General features: G+C 46.0%; 1 protein-coding gene across 1 annotated transcript; it reads right to left on the reverse strand.

Annotated features, from left to right (window-relative positions):
* Nucleotides 1-410: 410 nt before the first annotated feature.
* Nucleotides 411-13,942, reverse strand: LOC138371840 (uncharacterized). The gene is made up of 3 exons (XM_069336866.1): nt 13,933-13,942; nt 6,353-6,543; nt 411-767 (listed from the first exon to the last, which is right to left on the reverse strand). The coding sequence occupies exons 1-3, from the start codon at nt 13,940-13,942 to the stop codon at nt 411-413; spliced, it is 558 nt and encodes a 185-aa protein (XP_069192967.1).
* Between the last annotated feature and the right edge of the window lie 6,844 nt (nt 13,943-20,786).

Here is a 20,786-nt window from a genome sequence, read left to right on the forward strand (position 1 = left end):
CATCACTGCTGCCTGACGGACTCTCCACATCACTGCTGCATGACGGACTCTCCACATCACTGCTGCATGACGGACTCTCCCACATCACTGCTGCCTGACAGACTCTCCACATCACTGCTACCTGACGGACTCTTCACATCACTGCTGCCTGACAGACTCTCCACATCACTGCTGCCTGACGGACTCTTCACATCACTGCTGCCTGACGGACTCTTCACATCACTGCTGCCTGACAGACTCTTCACATCACTGCTGCATGACGGACTCTCCCACATCACTGCTGCCTGACAGACTCTCCACATCACTGCTGCATGACGGACTCTCCCACATCACTGCTGCCTGACAGACTCTCCACATCACTGCTGCCTGACGGACTCTTCACATCACTGCTGCCTGACAGACTCTCCACATCACTGCTGTATGACGGACTCTCCCACATCACTGCTGCCTGACAGACTCTCCACATCACTGCTGTATGACGGACTCTCCACATCACTGCTGCCTGACAGACTCTCCACATCACTGCTGTATGACGGACTCTCCACATCACTGCTGCCTGACAGACTCTCCACATCACTGCTGTATGACGGACTCTCCACATCACTGCTGCCTGACAGACTCTCCACATCACTGCTGTATGACGGACTCTCCACATCACTGCTGCCTGACAGACTCTCCACATCACTGCTGCCTGACGGACTCCCCACATCACTGCTGCCTGACAGACTCTCCACTTCACTGCTGCCTGACAGACTCTCCACATCAACCTATGGAATCTAGTCTCCAGTCTAATGACAAAATGTGGGGAAAATCCCACATATATTTTTTCATCGAAGCTTTCTCTGTGGATCACGCGACATCTGGAGAGTCATATTGGTGTGGATCCCAAGATAACTTCAGGCAATTGAACTAATATACACGATAACTTGTGATCAAGCCGAGGGCGAGAAGGGTAATCTTGTGACGTGTAAAAATAAACATTCGTTGGTGCCTCGTCACACGAACCGTCAACGCATATATATGTGGCGCCAATTTCCCGCGTTCGTGTGTTAAATATATGCAAAAAATCGGATTTTCCAAATGATTTCCTAGATTACGGTGGGCGTTTCCGAGATTATGGGGGCGTATTTCTTATATTTCGAAGTATGTTTTCCAAATTACGATGGGTATGGCTCAGACTGCTAGGGTAATTCCCGAGATTAATAAGGTTTTTTCCTAGACTGCTAGGAATATTTCCTAGACCGCTAGGGTTATTTCCTAGCCTAGCCTAGGGTTATTATAATTAGCCTAACTGATTATTTGTTGTTCTAGGGTTATTTTCTTGACAACGAGGGATTATTTTTCAGTTAGAGGTACTTATACGGTGAATATTAGGTACCACTTTAATAATCTCTCTCTCTCTCTCTCTCTCTCTCTCTCTCTCTCTCTCTCTCTCTCTCTCTCTCTCTCTCTCTCTCTCTCTCTCTCTCTCTCTCTCTCATATAATTTCATAAAATTCACCTTTTTTTTATTAATACATTAGGTACATCTGCATTTGTGCAGCTGCCTTTGACTATATGAAGTGGAGTACAGTATGTGAAAAAAAAGATAACTTGGTGATGCTAAGAAATCCCCATCACACAGGATGGTTAGTCATACAGAGACATGTGATCAGTAGTCTGCACTGGCAGACTCTGGGAGCATTGTGAGGATATCATCAACACAAGAGTGAGTAAGGCAGCAGTGGTAATACAAGTCCCCATCTCGCAGGATGGTTAGTCACACAAGGCCATATGTTCAGTAGCCTGCACTGACAAATTTTGGACACACACAAGCACACACACACACACATACACACACACACACACACACACACACACACACACACACACACACACACACACACACACACACACACACACACACACACACACACACACACATCACACACACACCACACACACACACACATCACACACACACCACACACACACCACACACACACACACACACACACACACACACACATCACACACACACCACACACACACATCACACACACCACACACACATACACACACACACACACACACACACACACACAGCCTAATAGGCTCAGGAATCTACACACCGGTTAATTACCAGTTGAGAGGCGGGACCAAAGAGCCAAAGCTCAACCCCCCCCCCCCTCCGCAAGCACAGCTCTGTTGTGGATACCAAACCGATGTAAAGCTTCAAACCCTTTATAGTCAACAGTCAAGAGAAGACACCACACAACCGACGCACTTATTTAACTACATTTGGATAATTACATCGATATCATTACACCCGGATCATTACACCCCAGGAAGACAACCGGGCCGGCATAGCAGTCCCAGGGCGTGGTGGACAGGTCGTGGACCCCTGTGGACGCTCCGACAGCATCTACCCCTGACGAAGGATTTTGCTTATCACGCCACAAAATCACCGGTCGAGGCTGGTGTGTGTGTGTGTCGCGGCGCGGATGCTCCCTAACCATGAGAACTAGCAGGTGCATGCTACGTCGCAAATGAATAGCGATTAATAGCAGGAAGCTCTTCAGGGCCGTTGACCTTTATTAACCCTGGTATTAAACACATGTAACTAGTTAATAGGCTCGTAGGAGCCAATGAGGAAAATGAGAGAGTGAGAGGATGATGGTTCCTGGGACTTGTGTTGAGAGGATGGAGGGGAGGATGGGGGGTGGGGGGTAGGGAGGGGGGGGGTGTCCCCAAGGAATATGCAGTCTCTTCATCCTTCTCTCTCTCTCTCGTTTGATTTGTGTCCTCTTATCATAGCATTCCAGCAAGTTTGTCAAGTAGGGGTTTTCCCCCTATTCTAAATCGATGCTGGGTGTCTGGGGACAAAATTAGCTGTTTAGAGTGTTCTTCTATCCTGGGGCCAGATTCACGAAGCAGTTACGCAAGTACTTACGAACGTGTACATCTTTCCTGAATCTTTGACGGCTTTGGTTACATTTATTAATCAGTTTACAAGCATGAAAACTTGCCAATCAACTGTTGTTATTGTTATAAACAGCCTCCTGGTGCTTCGGAGCTCATTAACCGTTTAATAATTGTAAACAAAGCCGCCAAAGATTGAGAAAAGATGTACAGGTTCGTAAGTGTTTGCGTAACTGCTTCGTGAATCTAGCCCCTGCTTCGGATCAGTGACTTGTATTGGATACTTGTTAAGAATACCAGTCTGAAGTTGTAAATGTTTCTGCTTTTCACTTTCCTTTAGATTGGCACCATTTCACATATTTTTTTTCAGCAGACTTGAATGTTCTCTCGCTTCCAGAGAGGAATTAAATTACTATTGGAAGGGGACTAGACAGTGCTTCCGCCACCTCCTTTAGTATCCAAGGCGATATATTGACTACACAACATATCGATTTGATGTCGACAACGAATCGATATGTAGTTGGAAGCCCACTACAGGAACTAGAACCTGTAGTCGCTTCGTTCGTCTGGTGTGACAGTCACTTTATTGGAGGTTTCCTATGGGAGTATCCATTCACTTAGGGCTTTTAGCTCTAGTGGTACTTCAGATGCGTATGTGTATGTCGGTATATGTGCGTTAACGTGTGCGTGTACTCACCTATTAAGGTTCCATGTTTTGTGGGAAATTCGAAGTTTTCTCGAATATGAACGGTATTTGACCATTCCTCAGAAAGTGACCCACAACGGTCGACTAACAACCAAGTTCCTAATTACTGCTAGGTGAACAGAGGCAACGGGTGCAAGGAGACGCACCTAGCTGTCTCGCCCTGCCCATGTATGTGCGTGTATGTTACAGTGTGTATGTGCGTCTTGGAGTCAACTTTCTCTTGGCTCCGTGCGGGACTCCGTGACAATTAGATCTTAACAACTGGGACCAGAGACTCCGCCTCCGCAGTTCACAGGAAAATTAATTCATTAGTTGGTGCTTATAGAGATAATGTCTCCGGGACTGAGAGACAGCGTGGGTGCTGTGGTTCGGCCTTACCCTACACCTCTTCCCAGCTCTCTAAGCACTCTTGGACTGCCCAAGCAAGGTGATCCAAGATACAGGGCAAGGCAGGAGTTTTACTGCAAATGGTGTAAATCAATCCATTTGTTTTTTGACTCCACTTTCTCTCTCTCTCCCTCCAAACAAACACACACACACTCCCCTGCTCTGTATTCCCTGACTGTATTGTCTCTCTACTGTCTGATTGGCTGAATGTTTCTTCCTGTAGTTATGTATCTCTAAAACTGTAATGTGTCTCGTTGCTAACATTATGGTACAAAGTAAGATACACTGCAAAATTTACTAATCTGTAAAAAAATAGAGGAACTCAGTCTAATTATTTGTTGTTAAATCTAAGGCTCCTCGTTTTCTTCATCCTTATAACTATAATATTCATGAAGTTCTATAAATATCTTAAAGTGGAAGTCAATAATGCAAATCGTATCAGTAACCTTCACAAAAATCCTCTCGAGAGGCTTACACCTCTCAAAACTCTTGAGGATAAAGGATTTGGCATTAACATAATATATGCTCGTCGTTGCTCCCTCGTATTGCTTTCGTACGATCTGTAGTTGATTATCATACTTTAAATCGTGTTCATTTTTCTCCTAAACAATTAACAGGCCTACAGGTAGTACAAACATGTAGGTTGTTCTAGAACTGGCAGAATTGTTAACATGAGAAAGGGACTAAGACTATCCTCTTATTTATGAGAGAATAATCCAACTTAATACTACTTTTTGTTGCAAATACTTAAAAACAATAATGGCTCTTCCAAGCACTATTCAAATGAAATTGATATATATATTGATTGATTGATATATAGAAATTGATTTTATATACGTTTTGCATGATGTCACGTATAATATCTGAGGAAGTAGGCTGTATTATCGTGAACAAGATATAATTGTTCAAATCTACTGTATACACCTATTGTCGTATACATGATCCTCTGCCCTGTGTGACAGTGAATAGGAACAGTATCTTCACTGCAATCAGACCTATGTAAATTAGTTTTTCTACGTTCCTCTCTCTCTCTCTCTCTCTCTTCTCTCTCTCTCTCTCTCTCTCTCTCTCTCTCTCTCTCTCTCTCTCTCTCTCTCTCTCTCTCTCTCTCTCTCCTAGGATAATTTCCGAGATTAATAAGGATTTTTCCTAGACTGCTAGGAATATTTCCTAGACTGCTAGGGGTTATTTCCTAGCCTAGCCTAGGGTTATTATAATTCCTAGCCTAGCCTAGGGTTATTATAATTCCTAGCCTAGCCTAGGGTTATTATAATCTCTCTCTCTCTCTCTCTCTCTCTCTCTCTCTCTCTCTCTCTCTCTCTCTCTCTCTCTCTCTCTCTCTCTCTCTCTCTCTCTCTCTCTCTCTCTCCCTCCCATCACTATGAATGGGCAGCATTTGTTTTCGGTGTTATGTGATGGTGTTTGTCCTGATCGCTTGTTGTTGTCGATTAATCCAACTCTTTTTGGGCTTTGTTGTTGTCTCATGGCGTGTAGCCCTTAACAACACGCCTTTGACGTCTGCACAACGACCGCTAACGACCTCGCTGTACCGCTCATGAATGGCGTTGAACGGCTAACGACCTCGCTGTACCGCTCATGAATGGCGTTGAACGGCTAACGACCTCGCTGTACCGCTCATGAATGGCGTTGAACGGCTAACGACCTCGCTGTACCGCTCATGAATGGCGTTGAACGGCTAACGACCTCGCTGTACTGCTCATGAATGGCGTTGAACGGCTAACGACCACGCAGCAATTGGCCTTGATGTCGTTGAACCAGTCTAACCACCCTGGTACACTATCCTTTTCATGTCGCGTGGCAAATTGCTAATAGGTACCACTAGCTCGTCACTAGGTCGCCTCCCGGAGGCCATTTCATCTTAATTACCACCTCTGGTGCAAGTGTAGGGACCCATAGCCTCGGAGATGAAAATAAAGAGTACTCAGAGAAGACCATAAGGAATGTTGGTGGCCTCTTATAAACTCCCCAACCACTGCTGGCTTGGGCCAGGATTCATCGAAGATTTACATGCTTTACGTGCATTTACATTTACATTTACGAAGCCTATACATCTTTCCTCAATCATAGCGACTTTGTGTGGTTTTATTTAACTGTTTACTAGTATTGCTAGTTGACCAGACCACACTAGAAGGTGAAGGGACGACGACGTTTCGGTCCGTCCTGGATCATTCTCAAGTCGATTGTGATGAGGAAGTAGATGCAGGCAATAAATAGGCCTGTAGCATTGCTACTTTTCAACCCAAAGTTATTAGTGTTTGAATCATTTTCGTAGTGCTTCGGAGCTCATAGCCTGTTTATTAAATGTAAACTAAGCCTCCCTGTGTTCCGTATAGCTGACCAACGTGCAAGGTGCTCCATAAGGCAGAGTGTCACGCAGTGTTGCTCCCTGTGTTCCGTATAGGAAAGAAGATGTATTATCCCACCGAATGGAGCAAAAGATGAGAGGTTTGAAGACGTCACATTTGAAGGCATTAGTAGCGCCACGATCTTCCAGAGTATTGACAGCGAAGTCCACGCTCGCACGGGAATCTGCACACGCATACCTCTTTATGTATGAGACTAACGCACGGAATCACCTTCCAGCAGTTATGCTTGGCAGATGCAAGCGTCGACTAGCGCCCTGATTGTAGATTTGTGTATTGAAAGTCGACTCACAAGCTTTCTCCTAGCTTGGCTTGTTTTATCGAGGAGGGTCAAACATTTGAGAAATGGGCCCTTCTCATCATCACTACTCTATAAACAAGCCCAACTTAACCTAACTTAACCCACTCCAACTTTAATGTTAAAATATTTTAACTTTCTTCCTTCTTTCCCTACGAGATAGGAATGGTTCATCTTGACTGTTGTGGTCTGTTGAAACCCGTTTCTCTTGAGGGCGTGCTAACTGTGGGTCAGGTGACCTCACGACCAGTGCTCTTCTCTCTCTCTCTGCTTCACCTCTGCTAGCTCTGATTAAGGCCTGACGGGTCGAAATATAGACATATATATATATATATATATATATATATATATATATATATATATATATATATATATATATATATATATATATATATTAGTATATTTTGGTAGCAGTCTTTCCTGTAGACATATATTATTAAATATGGCCGAAAAAGTAAGATTAATAATTCTAACACGAATTTTCTCAATGTTTCTTATATTTTTTTCACTGTTGATGGTAACTGAAAAATCAATTCTCCAAAATTCATTTTTATTTCTAGTCTGACGCGACACTTGAGCGCGTTTCGTAAAACTTATTACATTTTCAAAGACTTTAGTTTACACACACACAACTATAACTGAACAGAGCTTAAACATATTCGATTTTATACCTGCATTTGGGTGAGGTGATATGTTACAACAGTTTTGGATGAGGTGAAAACAAACTTTCAACACAAGACAGAACACGAAACAATGGGTATAATATTTTGTAAGTTAAAGGGAGGAATGGAAGTAACTGCAAAGGGCCTATTGGCCCATATTTCTTGATGCTTCTATATTGGTGCGGAGTCTTGAAGTGGGTAGAATATAGTTGTGCATTAATTGGCTGTTGATTGCTGGTGTCGACTTCTTAATGTGTAGTGCCTCGCAGATAGCAGGCGACTAGATATCTGCGAGGCACTAAGATTCGCTACCTGGAACAAAAAGTTCCAACCAGCACGGGCTATGGCGAGCCCATGCCATCCTATAGATGGTGCACAGGCTACATACCTCCTAGAGAGGATTCAGCCCCCACCCCTCTCCATCCCCACAGCAATATAACATTGTCCCAGAACTGTTATTGTCCACTGAAGACTATAAATACATTAACCAGAGCCAAGAGCCTGGAGCATATTAATACTAGAGTCATCCTGCCATCGGGCGAGTCTAAGGGGAGCGGTGATTCGCTAAAGATGATGTGTAGGCTGAGGAGAGTGGAGCTTCAGGTGTTCCCTTTGTTATAATTTATAACGAATTTGTGGCGTACGTTAAGCTGGTTAGTGTGGCGGTGGGGGGGGGGGGGGGGTTCGTGAGGGTGTATTTACTATTTGTGTGATTTGTAGACAATGGAAGTCAACAAACGGGTTTACACTCCACGGACCCGTGCATGGTAAACTGTTATCTTGAGGTTATCTTGAGATGATTTCGGGGTTTTTAGTGTCCCCGCGGCCCGGTCCTCGACCAGGCCTCCACCCCCAGGAAGCAGCCCGTGACAGCTGACTAACACCCAGGTACCTATTTTACTGCTAGGTAACAGGGGCATAAGGTGAAAAAAACTCTGCCCATTGTTTCTCGCCGGCGCCTGGGATCGAACCCGGGACCACAGGATCACAAGTCCAGCGTGCTGTCCGCTCGGCCGACCGACTCCCTCCACTCGCCGACTCAAACAAGATAAAACTCTACAAACACTCGTTTATCATAACGTAACTCTTTTTTTTCCCCTCTTTTTATGCCACGAGATGTTGGGAACAGCGACTCTTAACACCCAGTGGCACCCAGTGGCACCCAGTGGCACCCAGTGGCACCCAGTGGCCCCCAGTGGCACCCAGTGGCCCACAGTGGCACCCAGTGGCACCCAGTGGCCCCCAGTGGCACCCAGTGGCACCCAGTGGCACCCAGTAGCACCCAGTGGCACCCAGTGGCACCCAGTGGCACCCAGTGGCCCCCAGTGGCACCCAGTGGCACCCGGTGGCACCCAGTGGCACCCAGTGGCACCCAGTGGCCCCCAGTGGCACCCAGTGGCACCCAGTGACACCCAGTGGCACCCAGTGGCACCCAGTGACACCCAGTGGCACCCAGTGGCACCCAGTGGCACCCAGTAGCCCCTGCTTGACCGTTTGTTATTGTAAAGGAGCAACCCTTCACTGTCCAGCACCAAGGGGGCGCTCCTCAGTGCCTTCAATTCCCTGGGCAACAAAGACTGTCTATCATCGTTTAAGGGACCGAGGGTGATCTAGGATCCCACTCTAGTGCCCCAGTTGGGGAGTTATCCCATCTCCAGCCCCTGTGATTCTCGCCTGCTTCAACCTCCACTGCTCAGTTGGGGGTTAATCTGTACCTTGAGGGGATTTACCTTGAGGGGATTTACCTTGAGGGGATTTACCTTGAGGGGATTTACCTTGAGGGGATTTACCATGAGGTGATTTACCTTGAGGTGATTTACCTTGAGGGGATTTACCATGAGGTGATTTACCTTGAGGGGATTTACCTTGAGGGGATTTACCTTGAGGGGATTTACCTTGAGGGTATTTCACTTGATGGGATTTACCTTGAGGGGGATTTACCTGGAGGGGATTTAACTTGAGGTGATTTACCTTGAGCGGATTTACCTTGAGGTGATTTACCTTGAGGTGATTTACCTTGAGGTGACTTACCTTGAGGTGATTTATCTTGAGGTGATTTACCTAGAGGAAATTTACCTTGAGGGGATTTTCCTTGAGGGGATTTACCTGGAGGGGATTTACCTTGAGGTGATTTACCTGGAGGGGATTTACCTGGAGGGGATTTACCTTGAGGTGATTTACTTTGAGGGGATTTACCTTGAGGTGATTTACCTTGAGGTGATTTACCTTGAGGTGATTTACCTTGAGGTAATTTATCTTGAGGTGATTTACCTTGAGGTGATTTACCTTGAGGTGATTTACCTAGAGGGAATTTACCTGGAGGGGATTTACCTTGAGGGGATTTACCTTGAGGTGATTTACTTTGAGGGAATTTACCTTGAGGGGATTTACCTTGAGGTGATTTACTTTGAGGGGGATTTAGCTTGAGATGATTTACTTTGAGGGGATTTACCTTGAGGGGATTTATCTTGAGGGGAATTTACCTTGAGGGGATTTAATTTGAGGGGATTTACCTTGCGGGGATTTACCTTGAGGTGATTTACCTTGAGGTGATTTACCATGAGGGGATTTACCTTGAGGTGATTTACCTTGAGGGGATTTACCTTCAGGTGATTAACCTCGAGGTAATTTGACCTCAACCTTGACTTTAACTTTTGATTTAACCTTGAGATGATTTCGGGGATTAGTGACCCCGCGGCCCGGTCGTCGACCAGGCACCCTAACCTCATGTGTGGGAAGAATTCTGCTCGACATTCGAAAATCAGATCTTGAGGAATCACAAGAGGTTCGCCTGAGTGGTCCTGTTATGTAGGAAGTCATGTAATTGAGTGAATTTAATTCTGTATCTAATCATGTATATAAGTCACACACACCTGAGGTCAGGGGTATCACACACACACACCTGAGGTCATAGTGTCACACACACACACCTGAGGTCATAGTGTCACACACACACCTGAGGTCATAGTGCCACACACACACACACACCTGAGGTCATAGTGCCATACACACACACACCTGAGGTCATAGTGTCACACACACACCTGAGGTCATAGTGTCACACACACCTGAGGTCATAGTGTCACACACACACCTGAGGTCATAGTGTCACACACACACCTGAGGTCATAGTGTCACACACACACCTAAGGTCATAGTGTCACACACACACACACACACACACACACACACACACACACACACACACACACACACACACACACACACACACACACACACACACACACACACACCTGAGGTCATAGTGTCACACACACACCTGAGGTCATAGTGTCACACACACACACACACACACCTGAGGTCATAGTGTCACACACACACCTGAGGTCATAGTGTCACACACACACCTGAGGTCATAGTGTCACACACACACACACACACCTGAGGTCATAGTGTCACACACACACACACACACCTGAGGTCATAGTGTCACACACACACACACACACACACACCTGAGGTCATAGTGTCACACACACACCTGAGGTCATAGTGTCACACACACACCTGAGGTCATAGTGTCACACACACACCTGAGGTCATAGTGTCACACACACCTGAGGTCATAGTGTCACACACACACCTGAGGTCATAGTGTCACACACACACCTAAGGTCATAGTGTCACACACACACACACACACACACACACACACACACACACAGCGATGAGCGACCACAGTGTATTGGTGTTTGAGTACCTGATTGAAGAAGGGTTATTGAACTCGAGAAGGGATACCGAAACCAAAAGGTTAGCATACCGAAAGGGAAACTATGAGGAGATAAGAAAATGCCTAGCAGATATAGCATGGGAAACAGAGCTCAGGGAAAAGACGGCCCAAGATATGATGGAATACATCACGCAAAAATGCAAGGATGCAGCAAACAAGTTTGTCCCAGTCCAAAAGGAAAACAGTGAAATGAAGATGAGAAACCCATGGTTTAATCAGAGATGTAGGCTAGCTAAGCAGCAAAGTAAAAGGGCATGGAGAAACTATAGGAATAACAGGACACTGGAGAGCAGAGAAAGATACCAGAATGCCAGGAATGAATATGTTAGGATGAGAAGAGAGGCAGAAAGACAATACGAAAATGACATCGCAAGCAAGGCAAAGACTCAGCCTAAATTGCTGCATAGCCACATCAGGAGAAAAACAACAGTAAAGGAACAGGTTATGAAATTAAGGTTAGGGGCAGAAGGATTCACTACAAACGACAAGGAAGTGTGTGAGGAACTGAATAAGAAATTCCAGGAGGTCTTCACCTTGGAGCAAGGAGAAATCCCAGAGATAAGAGAGGGAATAGCTAACCAGGAACCACTGGAAGAGTTTGAGATTACCAGCGGGGAAGTAAGGAAGTGTTTACTAGAATTGGATGTGACAAAGGCTATAGGTCCAGATGGAATCTCCCCTTGGATACTAAAGGAAGGAGCAGAAGAACTGTGCCTCCCGCTCTCCATGGTGTATAACAAATCACTGGCAACAGGGGAACTGCCAGAAATTTGGAAAGCAGCTAACGTAGTCCCGATATACAAGAAAGGGGATAGACAGGAGGCACTGAATTACAGACCAGTGTCCCTAACCTGCATACCATGCAAGTTGATGGAGAAGATTGTGCGAAGAAAGCTAGTGGAACATCTGGAGCGAAAGAACTTTGTAACACAGCATCAACATGGATTCAGGGATGGCAGGTCCTGCCTCACAGGGTTACTTGAATTCTACGACCAGGCAACAAAAATAAGGCAAGAAAGAGAAGGGTGGGCAGACTGCATATTTTTGGATTGTCAGAAAGCCTTTGACACAGTGCCACACAAGAGGTTAGTGAAAAAACTGGAGATGCAGGCTGGAGTGAAAGGGAAGGTACTCCGTTGGATACAGGAGTACCTAAGTAACAGGAGACAACGAGTCAGTGTGAGGGGTGAGGTCTCAGATTGGCGAGACGTTACGAGTGGAGTACCGCAGGGGTCAGTCCTTGGACCTATACTGTTTCTGATATATGTAAATGATCTTCCAGAGGGTATAGAATCGTTTCTCTCAATGTTTGCCGATGATGCAAAAATTATGAGGAGGATTGAAACTGAGGACGATAGTAGGAGGCTACAAGATGACCTAGACAGACTGAGTGAATGGTCCAACAAATGGCTGTTGAAGTTCAACCCGAGTAAATGCAAAGTAATGAAACTAGGTGGTGGAAATAGGAGGCCAAACACAGGATACAGAATAGGAGATGAAGTACTTAATGAAACGAACAGAGAGAAAGATCTAGGAGTTGATATCACACCAAACCTGTCTCCTGAAGCCCACATAAAAAGAATAACGTCTGCGGCATATGCGAGGCTGGCTAACATCAGAACAGCGTTCAGGAACCTGTGTAAGGAATCATTCAGAATCTTGTACACCACATATGTAAGACCAATCCTGGAGTATGCGGCCCCAGCATGGAGCCCGTACCTTGTCAAGCACAAGACGAAGCTGGAAAAAGTCCAAAGGTATGCCACTAGACTAGTCCCAGAATTAAGAGGCATGAGTTACGAGGAAAGGCTGCGGGAAATGCACCTTACGACACTGGAAGACAGAAGAGTAAGGGGAGACATGATCACAACCTACAAAATCCTCAGAGGAATCGACCGGGTAAACAAAGATAAACTATTCAACACTGGTGGGACGCGAACAAGGGGACACAGGTGGAAACTGAGTACTCACATGAGCCACAGAGACGTTAGAAGGAACTTTTTTAGTGTCAGAGTAGTTAACGGATGGAATGCATTAGGCAGTGATGTGGTGGAGGCTGACTCCATACACAGTTTTAAATGTAGATATGATAGAGCCCAGTAGGCTCAGGAATCTGTACACCAGTTGATTGACAGTTGAGAGGCGGGACCAAAGAGCCAAAGCTCAACCCCCGCAAGCACAAATAGGTGAGTACAAATAGGTGAGTACACACACACACACACACCTGAGGTCATAGTGTCACACACACACCTGAGGTCATAGTGTCACACACACACCTGGGGTCATAGTGCCACACACACACACACACACACACACCTGAGGTCATAGTGTCACACACACACCTGAGGTCATAGTGTCACACACACACCTGAGGTCATAGTGTCACACACACACCTGAGGTCATAGTGTCACACACACCTGAGGTCATAGTGTCACACACACACCTGAGGTCATAGTGTCACACACACACCTAAGGTCATAGTGTCATACACACACACACACACACACACACACACCTGAGGTCATAGTGTCACACACACACCTGAGGTCATAGTGTTACACACACACCTGAGGTCATAGTGTCACACACACACACACACACCTGAGATCATAGTGTCACACACACACACACACACACCTGAGGTCATAGTGTCACACACACACACACACTCACCTGAGGTCATAGTGGCACACACACACACACACACCTGAGGTCATAGTGTCACACACACACAGACACACCTGAGATCATAGTGTCACACACACACACACACACACACCTGAGGTCATAGTGTCACACACACACACTCACCTGAGGTCATAGTGTCACACACACACACTCACCTGAGGTCATAGTGTCACACACACACAGACACACCTGAGATCATAGTGTCACACACACACACACATGAAAGAGACCTCAGCTTCTGGAGGGTCAGAAAAGGGGGAAACTCAACAGTGGGAGAATAACACTATTTTTACCTCCCATGATGCAAGTCAAAATCCTGGCGGAGAGCTCAACAAAGGCAATAAAGCCGTGCAATAACTGCAACAACACAAGCAACAATAAGCAGCTCGGGGTGCAATGACTTCACATTTCATGACCAACTCTCTCACAAAGATCCCCACAAAGATTCCTTGACTTAAGCTTCAATATATTTTTTTTTCTCTTTCTCTCACTCTCTCGTCGTCGTCTTGGAAACTTAACTTTTCCGTAACTTTTAAGGTTGGTTAGAGGATTCAATTCCTTTCTTGGATTTTAAGCAGTTGGTTGAAGGCATTTGAAGTTATTGTTTAAAGCAACGTTGACGCTTAAAGCTGAGAAGAGCTGTCGAGGGGGGTTGATTTCTTTGCAGGTGACATTAGCTATTTTGAAGACTCGTGAGAGATACACGGAACTCAAGACGTTATCTGAAGCATTTTGGAACGTCACGACACTCTATGATCGATACTGTGAAGCCGAAACGTTAATTACAAAAGAAAAAAAATATATGTTTTAACCTCGACCTGAAACCCGTTTAACGCTGATTCAGAAAATGTGTCGATGCTAGGATGGTCGATCCTGTCATGTTGGTAACATACTTCTGTAGAGAATGTCGATCCTGGGTAGGTAACTCGACAGTGTAATTGGCCAGTAACTGGAGTGAGTAAAAACTACCCATGTAATATGAGGAGATCTCGGACGATGGCATTCACCAGTTAAGACACATGCTTACATTAGCTGTTGCTTCAGTTAGCTCAGACAACGCAAGCTCCACATCATTTATAATTTCCAAGTAAAATATTTTACCCAAGTTTTTGGCAAATTTTACTCATTTTTAAGACTCAACGCTGCCATTAGAAGCGGACGCATTCACTCATGGTTGTACTTGTGCGTTTAAACTCGCGTCATAAAGTCCCGTATAATTAAAACAAATAAGCAATGTAACTACAGCTCCGAGCATCCAAATCGCATATAAACGGCCTTAATATGGCGCACCATAAGGGTAACTTCAGCCTGCAGCCGCGGATCGATGGGTTCTTCCAGGTCGTTTGCCAATGTGATATAATTCCGTGTTGGGGAAACGTATGGGGCACTAACCTTCAATTTGTGGACTATACCACCTCTCCTCTTGTAGTTAAAATACCCTTTATTTACACTGCGGAGGCTGGAGACGCAGGCAGGAGATCTTCCCTTTTTTATATATATATATAATATCTCATCGTCAGTATAGTGAGAAGTTTGGAAGTTCTCGCAGACGCGCTGAAGTTAAGGCCAGACAAAGAGATCAATATGAAATGCTTCTCCGCGCTCTGGTAATAGTGCTGACCACCTCAGCAAAAGTTCAATTAGATGTGTGGCGAGTATTTCCTATCGCTTGTCAGGAGAATTGCGCCGCCCTCGATAGTAAAAAAGCACACACATATATCTATATATATATATATATATATATATATATATATATATATATATATATATATATATATATATATATATATATATATATATATAGGAGCACGAGACTGGATTCGAACCTCTGTACACTGTGTACGCCCAGACACGCTCTTGACCACTACGCCATGACATGACCAAAAGCAAGAAGGAAGAGAGGCGTAGGAGGTAGAATTCTTAGACTACAAGCCAGAGTGCATGGTGGTGGGTGGGGGGGGGCATTGTGTGAAACCCCCTGATTAGGCTTTAGTAGAAGCCTCAGGAACCCTAGAGGGTTCAGTTTAATTCCAGGTTGCAGTGCTTTTTTTACCATGTCGTGTCTAGAGTGTGCCTGGGGGTGCCCAGGAAATAGGTTCGAACCCTCTGTTCAAGGCTGGATTGGAGGGTAGGGATAGGAGAAGGTGGGAGAGAGAGAGAGAGTGGGGAGGAATGGGGTAGTAGAGAGGGAAGAGGGGAAGATGGGAGGGGCTGGGAGAGTGGGAAACGGTGAAAGGGGATGATGGAAGAAGGGGGGATGTGGTGAGAGGGGTGAAATGATGGGGGGGGGGAGGCATGGGGTATAGAGACTGACTATACCTGGGGCACTGCTGGGTACTCCCTCCTAGTACCCACGCACTTCATCACTACACATGACCATCATCACTGTAACTATCTTCACAAATCATAATTTCCGCTGTAACCACCCCTAACTACGATCATCATTGTAACCATCTTCTCTCTTCTTCTCTCTCTCTCTCTCTCTCTCTCTCTCTCTCTCTCTCTCTCTCTCTCTCTCTCTCTCTCTCTCTCTCTCTCTCTCTCTCTCTCTCTCTCTCTCTCTCTCTCTTTCTCTCTCTCTTTCTCTCTCTCTCTTTCTCTCTCTCTCTCTCTCTAGAGGGTTCAGTTTAATTCCAGGTTGCAGTGCTTTTTTTACCATGTCGTGTCTAGAGTGTGCCTGGGGGTGCCCAGGAAATAGGTTCGAACCCTCTGTTCAAGGCTGGATTGGAGGGTAGGGATAGGAGAAGGTGGGAGAGAGAGAGAGAGTGGGGAGGAATGGGGTAGTAGAGAGGGAAGAGGGGAAGATGGGAGGGGCTGGGAGAGTGGGAAACGGTGAAAGGGGATGATGGAAGAAGGGGGGATGTGGTGAGAGGGGTGAAATGATGGGGGGGGGGAGGCATGGGGTATAGAGACTGACTATACCTGGGGCACTGCTGGGTACTCCCTCCTAGTACCCACGCACTTCATCACTACACATGACCATCATCACTGTAACTATCTTCACAAATCATAATTTCCGCTGTAACCACCCCTAACTACGATCATCATTGTAACCATCTTCTCTCTTCTTCTCTCTCTCTCTCTCTCTCTCTCTCTCTCTCTCTCTCTCTCTCTCTCTCTCTCTCTCTCTCTCTCTCTCTCTCTCTCTCTCTCTCTCTCTCTCTCTTTCTCTCTCTCTTTCTCTCTCTCTCTTTCTCTCTCTCTCTCTCTCTCTCTCTCTCTCTCTCTCTCTCTCTCTCTCTCTCTCTCTCTCTCTCTCTCTCTCTCTCTCTCTCTCTCTCTCTTTCTCTCTCTCTCTTTCTCTCTCTCTTTCTCTCTCTCTTTGTCTCTCTCTTTCTCTCTCTCTCTCTCTCTCTCTCTCTCTCTCTCTCTCTCTCTCTCTCTCTCTCTCTCTCTCTCTCTCTCTCTCTCTCTCTCTCTCTCTCTCTCTCTCTCTCTCTCTCTCTCTATATATATATATATATATATATATATATATATATATATATATATATATTGAAAACAAAATCGTCATCCTTAGCCATCCCTTACACTCCGTTCCTCTCCCTTATTCATCCCCTCCCCCTTTTCCTCCTATTCCCTCCCACACATTCCTTCCCTTCCATGAGGACCCACCTTCCCATCCTCTCCCCCTTATAACACCATTAATAACTGTGTCACGCTCACCAACACACACAAACACGCCCAAGAAATTCTCTAAAATATCCACCGATTCCCCATAGTTTCTCCCTGAGAGTGAATGAGAGAGAGAGAGAGAGAGAGAGAGAGAGAGAGAGAGAGAGAGAGAGAGAGAGAGAGAGAGAGAGAGAGAGAGAGAGAGAGAGAGAGAGAGAGAGAGAGTATAGAAGCCTCCCTTCCACCTCTCCCATCCCTCCCTCCATCCCGGAATTCTCTTCCACCTCACCAGTTATTTCTTACTTTCGCGTCGCTTATTCCTCTTTTATTTATTTCCCCCCCCCCTCTCCCTCTGCCCCCCGAATTGAAAACCATCAGCCATTTACGGTCGGGCTGCTCAATAATGCGGTTCTGTATTGTCAATGATGTTTCAGCAGATCTGTGTTTGGTCCGGTAATCACAAAGCCATTTTAAACTTGATTAAGGCCGCCAAGGGCCCCGAAAAATATAGGAGGGAGACCGCAGACGCCGCGCTATACTTTTATATATCAAATGGAATAGTTCTTCGTCTGGGGGAGAGTCAGAGGATAGGAAGGTGAGGAGGGGTGGGGGGGAGGGGAATAGGGGATAGGAGGGAGGGGGAGGGGGAGGGGGGGAGTATGAGGGTTGAGGAGAGTATGAGGTGAGAGAGTGTGAGTAGAGAGAGGGGAAATGAAGGGGACATGGTGAGAGATGTCCAGAGAATAGCGTCTGAGGTAAGGGAAATTGTTTGAAGTTAATTTAACAATGAGCCTAGAGAGGGGGAATATTAGGTAAGGAGGCTGCAGTGAGATGAGGGGAAGTATAAGGCGAGGGGAGTATGAGGTGAAGGGAAGTATGAGGGGGGAGGGAACAAAGACCATGTTACGAGGTGGAACAAAGTTCGAACGAGAAAGAAGAGAGAGAGAGAGAGAGAGAGAGAGAGAGAGAGAGAGAGAGAGAGAGAGAGAGAGAGAGAGAGAGAGAGAGAGAGAGAGAGAGAGAGAGAGAGAGAGAGCAGCTTTTGGAGCACTGTGAATTGAAGAGCAGTTGATGGTTGAGGCTAAGACAAGGAGCATAGGAGGAGGAGGAGGAGGAGGAGAAGAAAATTAGGTGATTTGGTGAGAGAGGAATAGCAACGTGGATTAACAAGGGATTGGCTGTTGTTATTTTAGATTCAACTACTGAGAACAAGAAGTTCCAGTAGCACGGGCTATGGTGAGCCCGTAAGTGGAGGCTCTTTGGAGCCATTATCTGTATCAATAGCCGATACTAGAGATCTGGCGATGGACGGGGGTCAGTTGGCTGTTGTTTTAGATTCAGCTACTGAGAACAAAAGTTCCAAAGTAACACGGGCTATGGTGAGCCCGGAGTGGACTTACCTGACACAGGAGCGGGGCTGTAACTGCCAGTCAATTGACGTGAGGCGGGTATTATATACATTATCATACTGTGTATATTTAGATGTATGTTAGGTTAGGTGTTTAGGTTCTGCGGTGGATGAAGCATTTACTGAGTTGCGATGCGCACAAAGGTCGCCACCGAAGCACTGTTCGATAAATTTTCGAACATCATCAGTCGTGAGTCGTGTGTAAAGACTTTTTCATTCTTAAACAGGGTTCAGCGGCTGCGTGGATTGAACATTTGGCCTTTGTCGATGAGGACGGGCTGGACAGACAGAACGAGACACAGACAACGAGTCATTGTCAGACAACGAGACACTGACAGATATAATGAGACTGACAGAGGCAACTATAGACACTGACAGAGGCAGAGGCAAAGAGAACATGTAATCTAACCTACATTTAAACACCCATTCAGGCCATCGTGAAGGCAGAAATGCAAACATACACACAAAGAAACATGCAAGCATGCAAGTGGACAGAAGAGATCGAAAGGCATGAATGCAGGTAGGTAGGTAGGCAACCATGCAGCCGCCAGATGAGATCTCCATCTGAGTCGACCCCTGGTCAGTGGGTCCTCCTCGGCTGACTGGCCAGCCAGCCGGCCAGCTGGCTGCTTGCTTACGTATGGAAGGGATGGTCTGGCCACACAGGAAGGCCGTCCGGCTTGCTAGCAGGCATGCAAATGAATGTACCCAGGAGGACCTGTAGGCCAGCCGGTTGGACCAAGTTATCACAAGTCGAGCCTGCGGGCCTCAGGCCGGGCTCGGGGAGTAGAAGAACTCCCGAAACCCTCTCCAGGTATACTCCAGGTAAAATCATGCAGACACGACACATCATGCAGCTGTACAAAGACATGGGCTTAAGCCTGGGGTTATTGAACTGGCCGCTGGGGTAGCCACAGTAAAAGGAGACATAGAGGAGGTACTTATTCAAGAATGATCACACACACACACACACACACACACACACACACACACACACACACACACACACACACAGTGCAACAAATCACTAAATTCACACAAGAGGTGAAACTGTACCACCAAACGTCATGTATAAACAATAACACCTCATATAAACGTTGTTGTACACGAGTCTTAACATCCACCGCGTCTCGGTAATGGACGCCGGAGGAGTAACTGCGGCAGAGTAACCCACTCGACTCCTGCAGCAGCAAAAACCTCCAATGCTGGCAATTTACACCAGCATAAACAGCTCCGGCGATGCTATCAACAGCGTCGCGGTCAACACAAAACAGCATAAACCACCGGGAACAACACTGCAACCACAGAACTAGTGAGTCTGGTGAGTACTAGTGTACTCACAGTACTAGTGAGTCACCAGGCACATCAATAACAACAGATGAACTCCAGCAGAAATAAAACTAGAAGTTGTAAACTAGAAGAAACACTACAAGCAGGAGTACAATAATAACAGCAGAATGAGAAATACGTAAGAAAAGCAACACTGAGGTGTTGCTACGGAGGGGGGAAAGCAACCAGTAATGTATGTATTTTGTGTACTGTGGAGGCAACATCAGTAATTTAAGGTGAAGGCTTCAGGGGTCACCTCAGCCGGCCACCTGTAATATTAACATGTGAGGGGGCGAGACTCCTCTAATCTTCCCTGCCCTTATCTCAGAAATTACCGCTCCGTTTCCCTTGGAACTAAGAGGTAAACGCTCGCTGACGCTCTGTGGCCTTGGAAATATTTATACCCCCTCTGGAAAACGGCATGTGACTTAGAAGAGCTTAGGTTGGTGAAGTTGTACCGGCTACTGGTATGTTTTTGTGCGCCGGATTGTGTTTGATGCCTCAATGATGGCTGTTCTGGTTTATAATATTTTAAAAGTTAAAACTTCGTTTCTGTATTTGTAGACAGGAGAACGGATCATACACAATGAGGCACACGTGAGGAACACAAATGCGAACAAGACTGAATCTTTTCAGGCTTGTTCGCATTTGTGTTCT

The sequence above is a fragment of the Procambarus clarkii genome, chromosome 37 (genome assembly GCF_040958095.1).
Source record: "Procambarus clarkii isolate CNS0578487 chromosome 37, FALCON_Pclarkii_2.0, whole genome shotgun sequence".
NCBI lineage: Eukaryota > Metazoa > Arthropoda > Malacostraca > Decapoda > Cambaridae > Procambarus > Procambarus clarkii.

Coding starts and splice junctions, on each gene's coding strand:
- LOC138371840 (XM_069336866.1), bottom strand. Junction 768..6,352: donor ATGGAGCACCTTGCACGTTG/GTCAGCTATACG, acceptor TAGATTCCATAG/GTTGATGTGGAGAGTCTGTC.